A 10493-nucleotide genomic window follows, 5' to 3' on the forward strand; every position below is an offset into this window, starting at 1 on the left:
ATATATATATATATATATATATATATATATATATATAAACTATAAAACTAAGTTAATTTATTGCTGGAGTTTCTAAATTTTGAAATTAATATCTATTTAACGAAATCTTGAAATTACAAATTTAATTTTTTAAATATAAAATACATTATCAATTAAATATAAAATTTAAATTTACATCTAATAAAATAACTAATTTAAAAAATTCGTATTTAGCAAATATAAAAATGTAAAATTTAATCATAAATTCCAAAAGAGTAAAAAAGATTCACAATTTTTCCAAATTTATCCGTACAATTATTCCCTGTTTCTCCGGCATCACACGCGACCTTCGTCTCTGTGTGTGTGTGTGTGTGCGCCCATTGGGTTCAGCCCTCAGGACTTACTGACCTGCGGAAAAAAGGACGGAGTCTCTGAACTTGCAGTCGCAAAAAGAAAAAGAAAATAAGGAGAAAGAGAGACAGAGAAATGAAAATTTGAAGGTGTGGGCTCATCGTTCGTTAGATTCTCCGCACGCTCACCCTACGAAGTTCCATCTTTTTAGAAATTTCACGGAATCCCCTGACCCAGAGACTATGTACTTGTCTGATAAGCCTCGCCCAATCGATATTTACAAGGAAGAAGGTAGCAGAGATATGATGATCGAGGTCGCCTCCAATGGCGACCACCATATTCAACCTCATCAGCCACAGCCGACTCATCAGCAGCACCAAATGATGCTCGGCGATAGCAGTGGTGAGGATCATGAAGTCAAGGCTCCGAAGAAGCGGGCGGAGACCTGGGTTCAGGATGAGACTCGAAGCTTAATTTCCCTACGCCGGGAGATGGATGGTTTGTTCAATACCTCGAAATCCAACAAGCATTTGTGGGAGCAGATATCGGCTAAGATGAGGGAAAGGGGCTTTGATCGCTCTCCGACTATGTGTACTGACAAATGGAGGAACTTGCTCAAGGAGTTCAAGAAGGCAAAGCACCATGATAGGGGAAGTGGCTCTGCTAAGATGTCGTATTACAAGGAGATTGAAGAAATTTTGAAGGAGAGAAGCAAAAGTACGCAGTACAAGAGCCCCACGCCACCCAAGATTGATTCATATATTCAATTCGCGGACAAAGGTAACCTTCGGTTCTTGGCTTTGACAGGGTGAATGGGGTAATCTAATATCCGGCTCTTTAAGAAGAAGAAGAAGAAGAAGAAAATGCTATTCCAATATAAAAAAAAAAGAGAGAGAGAGAGAGAGAGAGTTGAATGCACAATTCAATATTCTGGAGAGTCCATTAGCCACAATTTGTAGGTCTTCATAGTTCATTCATTGTATGTCCATAGCCAGCCGTCATGATTCTTGGCAAACTTATTCTTTCAAACATGCATTGTTCTGGTATATGAACTATGATACTAGGCTATCATTCCTAAAAGGGTTCAGCCGTATGAATAGAGATATCTGGATTTGGAAATCATATATCCAACTAAAGTTGGTAGACTAGAAAATTTTAACTGGTTACTCATTTTGTTGTTTTTATTGTTCTTGGGGGGTGGGGAATCGTCTTTGTTTCCTGAATTTGTTCCTTAAACAGATAGAAGTTTCGAATTGCTATTTTTGGGGCCTGCATTCTTTAAGTCTGTTGAATATGATGTGCAAATAGTAGGTGCAGTAGGGTTATGATTAGTCTGGCTCTGGGGTCACGAGAGGACTGTGATGAGCATTGTAATTTTATTCCAATGCAGGAATAGAGGATAATGGTCTAACGTTCGGACCCGTTGAAGGTACGACATACTTGTTATTTGCTGCTGTTGTTGCGATGCTACTTTTCTATTGACAAAATATTTGCCCCTCTTTGTAGGAAACCTGAGTATATGTATATATGTATATGTATGTATGTGTGTGTATATATATTGTGACTGATGATTGTTGCTAGCATTTATCATTCAATGTTGTTTACTGTTTGTACACCAGAAGAACGAATAGAGAATGGCAGAGAAAATCACACCTAGTTTATTTTCTGTTTCATTGTGGAGGGAGATTTTTATAAGCCCTACGTATAACTATGAAATCGCTTGTGGAAACTCAATTTTGGTAGTAGGCTGTTTTTTTAATCATATCATTAATAGTGAATTCTTGATGTGCTAGTGAGAATGTACAGGATTGATTGTACATGAAGAATCATATTAGAAGCTGTAAAACGGTCAAAGCTGGTGGGTCTATTACAAAATAGAGTCATCCAATTCCTACGAGTCTGTATGGATATTGAATAAACTTCATTAAGTCTTTATCTCACCACTGTTTAATTTTCAGGCCTATTTTACATATTGCATCATCCCTTCATTCCCTGAGGTCTAATTGAGACTCCCAACATACAGAACTGAAAGTGTTGCTTTTTGAACAATCAGTTGTTATGAATAAACCAATGTCTTACCATTGAAAACTTTATATTAATGCTCCAGTGGCCATATTAATGGTTTTAAGATTAGAAAACAATCAAGTTGCATCTCCATTTGAGTTTCTTCTATTATTTCTTATTCATGTAGTTAAGAATATTTCTTTTATAGTGGAAATTCACCTTTTATACCACGTTCTTCTTAAAGAAGAAAAAAAAAATTCTCTCCTTCTAAGTTTCCTTGCACGCTGCAGGTGGCAGGCCTTCACTCAATCTTGAAAGACAGCTAGATCATGATGGACATCCCCTTGCCATCACAGCAGCTGATGCAGTTGCTGCAACGGGCATTCCACCTTGGAATTGGAGAGAGGCACCCGGAAATGGTAGCACTGAGGAACCACAACTCAACGATTTTGAATGTTTTGGAAAAGATGCCTATATGTTGACGTTACTTTCTAGATTATGAGATATACTCTTTCTTGTAGGATTTAGGCCGTTCATTTAAGCATTAACAATCTTGGTATTTAAGATTAGGCTTCGCATTTCAGTCAAATGACTTTTATATCAAAGCTTCCCTCACTTTTGTTCTTTTAGATTCCACATGATTCACCTGCTAAAAGCCTAACAGGTGCCCTTATATGACGATGCATAACTTTGTAGTTGATGGCTATACCTATACCCTTAGTTATTGGCTTGACCCATCATTTCGATTATACAAATATGTTCACATTAAGATTCACTTCTGAATGTTAGTCAAATGGCCTCATATAAAAACCAATCCTGCCTTTGTTTGAGATGCTTGCTGCTTTATGAATCTTTAATAGCTTCGGTTTCTGTCAACTTACCTCCTTGCAGATGGGGAGAGTCAGGCATTTGGCGGGAGAGTAATATCAGTCAAGTGGGGGGACTACACAAGAAGAATCGGTATTGATGGCACCTCAGAGGCCATCAAAGAGGCAATCAAATCTGCATTCAGGTTGAGAACTAAACGTGCATTTTGGTTAGAGGATGAGGACCAGGTTATCAGAAGTCTGGACAGGGACATGCCTTTAGGAAACTACACTCTTCACCTTGATGAAGGTATCTCTTTTTGTGTTAGTATTGACTCTTACTATTCTTTGTAAAAAGTATAGCACCTAGCTGCACATTTTGGGCAAGGTAATGCATGTGAGAGCAGTTAAACTTCTAATTTCAGGGTTGGCTGTGAAAATCTGCCTCTATGATGAATCTGATCACTTACCGGTACATACCGAAGAAAAAATATTTTACATTGAAGAAGATTACCGAGATTTTTTAACTCGTCGGGGCTGGACATGTCTTCGGGAGTTTGATGGGTATAGAAACATCGATACTATGGATGATCTTCGTCCTGGTGCAATATACCGCGGTATAAGTTGAGCAAGTGCCCAATTATGGCAACATGATAAAGATTTTGGCTTTAGTGCCCTTGGTTATGGGGCTTTGTTTTAGTACTCCATCTTTACTTGTATTCCATACTCTAAATCTAACCATGTAAACAGGTATAGCCTTTGTGCACAGACTCAGCATATGAAATAGGCCTTCGTGCGCAGACTCTGCATATGCATTTTTGACAGGTTATCTTCTCCCTGTATATGTAATATGGATTGTTGGAAGTATTGTCTCTTTTGTACAGTCATTATTGCATGCTTTCGAAGATCTCTGTGAGATACATAAATATAAAAAGTGATGCCATTGTCACTGCCTCACAACTGAACCAACAGTTCCTTAATTTCTGTATATCTTTGGAACTAACAGCTTATTAGCAGAACATTATGTTAGATATTTGGAATTTTCGGTTTGGGTTTCCCTTATAAAAATAACAGAAGAATCATACACCATCAGTTCAAATATCACTTCATTATTTGGAACTAAATTCAAAGGTTGGTATCAGAATTGGATTTAGTTTGGATCTGAGAAGAATTTGTTGATGGAAGGCATAATCTGAGGGGGCCTTGTTCTGAGGAACTTCCTAAGCCCATGCTCTGCATACTTCTCACCTTCTTCAAAGTTGTCAAGCACTCCAGCAGCTCTCCTCTCTTTGGTAACCCTGTCATGTTCCATTTCAGAACAAATCAGGACTGTTTAGCCCCCCCTTCTCTTGGTGAAAGTATTATACAATACATTTCCAATATATTGAACATGTTTTTGTACAGCTTGAAATATTTACCTGACTTCAGGATTGGTGGTTATGTTTCTAACAAGCTGCATACCACAGATGCCAACGGCCACACCAACCGTAGCAAAGAGAGGATACACCTGCATATGCATTCAAGGAAATCAAGTTTTGATTGGTAAAGTTGTTGATTTCTTCATGTTTTTCTCAGGAAGTAATGGAAAATGAATGGGAAAAGAGAGGGAGAGAGGGAACAACCTCAGGCTTCAACCATCTGTTGGCGGTGGCCATGGCAGTTGAGAGAAGAAAATGGGTGTTCTTGGGAAGGAGAAATAGAAGAAGGATGAAGAAAGGTGCAGCGGCGAAGGCACGTTTTGACGTGGGAATTTATAAGGAAAGGGAAAGGGAAAGGGAAAGACGAGGTTTGGAGAAGGAGGGGGGTTAGAAATTAGGGGCAGCCATAATAACCATAACCATCGCCGTCTAAGCTGGCCAACTTATTTCCTTCCTTATTGGCGTCTCATGCTTAGTCTTCTTTTTGCTGCCTTTCACACCATCACAATTTCAAGGATGGTAAATTTCACCATTATTTGAATTTTTTTTTTAATACATTGTAAATGAAAAGGAAAAATAAATAAAAAATAAAAAATAAATAAAAGAGAGAGAGAGATTTAATTTCGATATTTTTTTCCCAGTGGATAAAAGTGGGGTTAGGAAAGTAAGACTTTACTTGTAGATCATGATCATTCCCTAAATTAGCCAACGTGGGACGAAAATATTATATACCTTTTGCATGCTTCATCAATTTTTTTTTTTTTTTAATTTGAAAAGGATTGACCTGCAAAAGAGAAGAAAATATTACATTCCAAGTTCTTCGGCACACATGCTCCAATAGTTAAGTCAAAGATCAAAGAATAATTGTTTAGTAAGTTCTAGATTTTAGAGAATAAGAAAAAAAAATTATTCTTCCGGAGGTTACAATAAGGTATTTATATGAGATTGACTTTAGATTTCAAATTTTCCGGTTGAATTGAGCTAACATTTCTCCCTAGTTGAGATCAAGAGATGCTTTTGGGGTTTTGACCCAATTTCATCCTTCTCTAGGGTCGGATTGGGTGGTAGGATATCTTGATTTTATCCTTGGCATTCCATTTTCTTCTTTTTAAGTCTAAAATTATCCATAAGATAGTCTTATTGGAGGAGGAATGAAGAGGAGTGTGTGATTCAAATAATTGCAGAGATGGGAGTCGCATTTGAATACCATTTTGGTTTCCTTTTTTCTTCCCCCTCTTTTTTGCTCTCTTTTGCCTCTACGGATATCAATCATCAAAACGTGGTCGGCTTTTGCAAAGTAATCATACACAATACAACCATAAACCTCAATCCTCCGCTCTTCCCCTTTTATCTTTTACCTTCTACTTTCTTTACTTCTCACCTTTCGATCGACCATAAACATGTCTCGCATATATAACCTTTGAACTCTCGATAGAATAGATAAACCTTGCATCTGACCTCTCGATCGAGATCGAGATCAAGAATGTAACATTGCAGGTCTCTCTTTTATCTTGAAAAGTCATTTTTAGTGTGCATTTTCTTTTCATCAACAAGACGTCCTTTTTCCATTTCTTTTTGCATTTCCAATTCTTGTAAATGGCTGACCCACCCCCTCCTCCATTTGTCTCTGCTGAAACTAAATTAGCGTTCATCCCATTACCACTACAAACAAGCTTCAGATTTCAAAACATCCCTGAATGATTCACACCCAAAAGAAAACCCAACAAATCAAAGCAAAATTTTGATTTTAATTTCTAATGATGGATGATTTCTGGTAGCTGTCTGTTTGTCCTTTCATCAACAGAGCCCCGTTGAACAGTTTAAACCTCTCAATTTCTCACTTTCTTTTGTGTTTAATTTACTGCTCACTGTCACGAGGCAGCGTAATCTTGAAAGGCATTCGAGTGAGTGATCATGTTCTCAACTTTTCACTTCCCACCAAAATAAAGCCTCACCTTCTCATTTTGGTTCTTGTTCTTTTTTTTGTTAGTTTCTGTCTTTCTACACACTGCGAAATTCTCGTGTCTCCGTCATTTCTTAAGCTTCTTGGCTTCATTCGGCGAGATTTGGCACCATACTTTTCTCCTCCAAATGCTCCATTCCCTCTGTTTTTCTTATAATCTTCTTCTTCCTCTTGATGTTTATTTGAGTCTGATTCACTGATTCATATAGCCTTCCTCCATCACTTCCCTTTCGGTAAGGATTCCATATTTGTGCCTTTTTTTTGTGATTCTCTGCAAATTTCACTTTCTGGGTCTGTTTCTGTTTCGATTTTACTTTTATCTCATAGATTTTTTGGTGGGTTTTGAGCAAAATGCCTCCCTTGTTTTTCCCTCTTCGGTGGGAGAGCACAGGGGAGCAATGGTGGTACGCTACGCCGATTGACTGGGCGGCGGCCAATGGGTTCTACGATGTGGTCAGAGAGCTTCTTCATTTAGACACCAATCTCCTCATCAAACTCACATCTCTCCGCCGAATCCGCCGCCTTGAAACTGTGTGGGATGACCAAGCTCAGTTTGAAGATGTGGCAAAATGCCGGTCTTATGTAGCTAAAAAACTCCTCCTCGAAGGGGAACTGAAAGGGGGCAGAAGTTCTCTCATTCGTGCTGGCTATGGCGGCTGGCTTTTGTACACAGCTGCCTCAGCTGGGGATTTAGATTTTGTAATGGAACTGCTTGAGAAAGACCCTCTCCTGGTTTTTGGAGAAGGAGAGTACGGCATTACTGACATTTTTTATGCTGCAGCCAGGAGTAAGAACTGTGAGGTTTTTAGGCTTTTGCTGGATTTTGCTCTTTCTCTAAGGTGTTGGCCAAGCAGTGAAGATGGGACAATGGAGGAGGCATTGGATAAATGTGAGATGGAAATGTCTTTGGCTTTCAGATGGGAAATGATCAACAGGGCTATTCACTGTGCTGCTAGAGGAGGCAATTTGGTGATGATGAGAGAGCTAATTGGGCACTGTCCTGATGTTCTCATTTACAGGGATGCTCAGGGATCCACCATTCTCCACACAGCTGCTGGAAGAGGACAGATTGAGGTCAGATCTTGGACTTGTATTCATGCTTCTTTTCCTGTCAGTTCCTTACATTTTCTGAAAACTTCTGTTATCTGTTTTCTGTTTTCATTTTCCAACCAAGAGATCCCACATTGTTTGGAGAGAAGAACTAAGTATTCTTTATAAGGGTCTGCAAACTTCTCCTAGCAAATGCGTTTTAAAAACCTTGAAGGAAAAGGAAAGTAAAAAAATGACAATATCAGCTAGCGGTGTACTTGAACTATTACATGAACGGTCTGATAGAATGTTGGCTTTCCTGTGTTTGAGTTTTTATCTCTTCTCCTGCTGACTTAGATTGTCTAGTTACGAAGAAACAAGTTTCTGAATTGCCTTTCTAGCTGACATGTTTTGCAGGTAGTGAAGAATCTTGTAGCTTCCTTTGATATCATCTCAAACACTGATAGTCAAGGAAACACCTCATTGCATGTGGCTGCATACAGGGGTCACTTAGCTGTGGTGGAGTTTCTGATTCATGAATGCCCCTCCCTAACATCTATGTCAAACTACTATGGGGACACTTTTCTTCATCTGGCGGGTGGCTGGTTTCAAAACCCCTGGCTTTAGAAGATTAGACAGGCAGATTGAGCTCATGGAGCGTCTGATACACGACGAGTCGATGAATGTGCGAGAGATTATCAACATCAGGAACAATGATGGAAAAACCGCGCTTCATGTGGCGGTGACAGAGAATAACCAGTGTGACCTGGTAGAGCTGCTTATGTCTGTGCCATCAATAGACTTGAACATTACTGATGAAGATGGCTTGACCCCACTTGAACTCCTCAAACAACAGTCACCATCACCTGCTTTAGAGATTCTTATTAAACGATTCGTTTCGGCTGGAGGCATCTCGAATCCAAGTGATTATATGGCAACAAATGCTTTCTTTTCACATTTGAAAATGCAGGGCATTGGAAGCAGTCCTGGAACTTCTTTCAGAATTCCAGATGCAGAGATATTCCTGTACACAGGTATTGAAAATGTGTCTGGTGTAACTCGTGATCAAGTAGACAAGGACGTTGATTTACGCTCGAACAACAATGGCGAGTATGATTCAGTGGATTCATCAGACAAGAAGTCAATCTCTGTAAATCATACAGTGAAACGCCTGAAGTTCTTCCTGAGCTGGCCTAAGAGTAAAGAGAAAAGGTCAACCAGAACAGACTGGATAGATGATGATTGTTCAGGGCTGTTTGATATATCAAGAAATTCACAACCTAAACCATTTTCACTTAGACATCAATACAAGAACATTTCATGCCTTCCACACAACAGAACACTTCCAGTTCCAGTCATGAACATTCCTCCAAGCCCATCAACCAAGAAAAGGTTTGCCGCTGGATTGATGCACGGCGTAATCCAAGCGACGCCAAATTTAGCAGTTCCAGCTAGGCAGCGTTCGAGTCCCTTTTCGTGTTCGCCCATGTCTTCTCCAATGTCAAGGGAGGATTACCAAGAAAAAACTGGCGTTGGTGGAGTCTCTTGCTCCAACAGGAAAGTGCCAATCCCAAAATTCAGACAAGATTCTTTCAACAGAAAGATGTTGATGAACCAGTACTTCTGTTTCGGCGCACAAGGTCTCAATGTCGAAGAACCAATCAGCTGCAAGAGGGCAAGTCAGAAGAACAAGCATTTTGGTCCTCTAGTAGCTTGATGTTAATGGACTGTACATGGAACTTGCATCAATAAGCAAAACACAAGTGAGAGCTTTTGTATTACTCATTCATTCAGCTAAACTTAACAGGTCTTTCAAGTGTTTTGCTTCTTTCCTTTGTTTCATGGGGTTGAATTATATGTTCTCTTTATCCTTCAATCAATTTCAGTCACATTTATGGTCCTCGACAAGAACTTGAAGAACCATATGAGAAAGTGATTCAATGGAATCTATTCCCCATCCCAAGGACAAGACAAAAGCGACCATAACTAATAAAAGGCTGTGAAAGCAAATGCTTGGCCATCTCCTTTTAATGGCTGGTTGGGCTCTCATTTCCTTTTGGTGAACGGAGAAAACAACTTTTTGTACCAACTCGAACTACAAGCTTCCTTTTTTCATGAATCTTGACGTGTGTGGTGTGGTTTTTTATGTGATATATCACTAAAAATACTATAACTTTATATAGATTGATTTTTCTTTTTTTAATTTGATGAACAAATTTAGCTTTATTCCAATTTCTAGAATAGTATATTTGTTCTTAAGATTTATATTTGATTTTGATTTGGTATTTTGAAGTTTGAAATTGGTTTTTCAATGGCCATTGAGTATAATAATTTTTTTAAAAGAAAAAGAAAAATCAAACTCATTTGAAAAACTACATATCAACAAAGTACAGTTAGCATATATTAAAAAGTTAACCATTTAGACCAAACTTCAATGATTAAATGAAAAAAAACTAAATTAAATGTGAGACCAAATAAAAATAGAGTTAAGTGTGCATTAATTAGGGGACTAGATAGAGAATCTACCGTCCATGCCTACAGCGGGACTTCTTCGCAAAGGTTGGTGGCTGCGAATAGGATTGTTGTATTTATTTATACTGAAAGTTGTCGATTAGCCCGCAGTCGTCACGTGAGCACAGTGGAACCAAATAATTGGTACACAAAATTAAATACCTGACGATGACCTCTGCATAAAATGAAAAGGAAAAGGATGATATTAGCTGGCCAAATTGGAATGTTTGTCTCGACGCGGATAGGTAGTTTTATAGGGTTGTCGAGCAAAAGCAAAGAAATAAACTGTTAGAAATAATATTTCAAGTGGTTAATCATGTTTTTTCACTCAGAAACTAATTTAAATACTTGAATTTCGCAGAGAAAACTTCAACTACAATACTGTAATAGCAACTCGAAAAGGGCCAAAAAAAAAAAAAAAAAAAAAAAAAA

The 10493-nt window shown here is 38.5% G+C and overlaps 2 protein-coding genes and 1 pseudogene across 3 annotated transcripts; 2 read left to right on the top strand and 1 right to left on the bottom strand.

The window, feature by feature from the left end:
* The first annotated feature begins 270 nt into the window (after nt 1-270).
* Nucleotides 271-4023, top strand: LOC111462562 (trihelix transcription factor GT-1-like). Of its 2 annotated transcripts, XM_023106173.1 has the most exons (5): nt 272-1110; nt 1721-1759; nt 2625-2753; nt 3226-3450; nt 3566-4023. In XM_023106173.1, the coding sequence occupies exons 1-5, from the start codon at nt 573-575 to the stop codon at nt 3766-3768; spliced, it is 1134 nt and encodes a 377-aa protein (XP_022961941.1). In that variant the 5' UTR covers nt 272-572; the 3' UTR covers nt 3769-4023. The 2 variants fall into 2 exon arrangements, with proteins under 2 accessions (XP_022961942.1, XP_022961941.1); XM_023106174.1 differs by lacking the exon at nt 1721-1759 and having other exon boundaries at nt 271-1110.
* A 129-nt stretch (nt 4024-4152) lies between these two features.
* LOC111462563 lies at nt 4153-5054 on the bottom strand. The gene is made up of 3 exons (XM_023106175.1): nt 4763-5054; nt 4559-4647; nt 4153-4438 (listed from the first exon to the last, which is right to left on the bottom strand). The coding sequence occupies exons 1-3, from the start codon at nt 4793-4795 to the stop codon at nt 4291-4293; spliced, it is 270 nt and encodes an 89-aa protein (XP_022961943.1). The 5' UTR covers nt 4796-5054; the 3' UTR covers nt 4153-4290.
* A 1213-nt stretch (nt 5055-6267) lies between these two features.
* Nucleotides 6268-9426, top strand: LOC111462765 (annotated as a pseudogene).
* Nucleotides 9427-10493: the final 1067 nt, after the last annotated feature.

This window comes from Cucurbita moschata, unplaced genomic scaffold, assembly GCF_002738365.1.
Source record: "Cucurbita moschata cultivar Rifu unplaced genomic scaffold, Cmos_1.0 Cmo_Scf00027, whole genome shotgun sequence".
NCBI classification, from domain to species: Eukaryota; Viridiplantae; Streptophyta; class Magnoliopsida; order Cucurbitales; family Cucurbitaceae; genus Cucurbita; species Cucurbita moschata.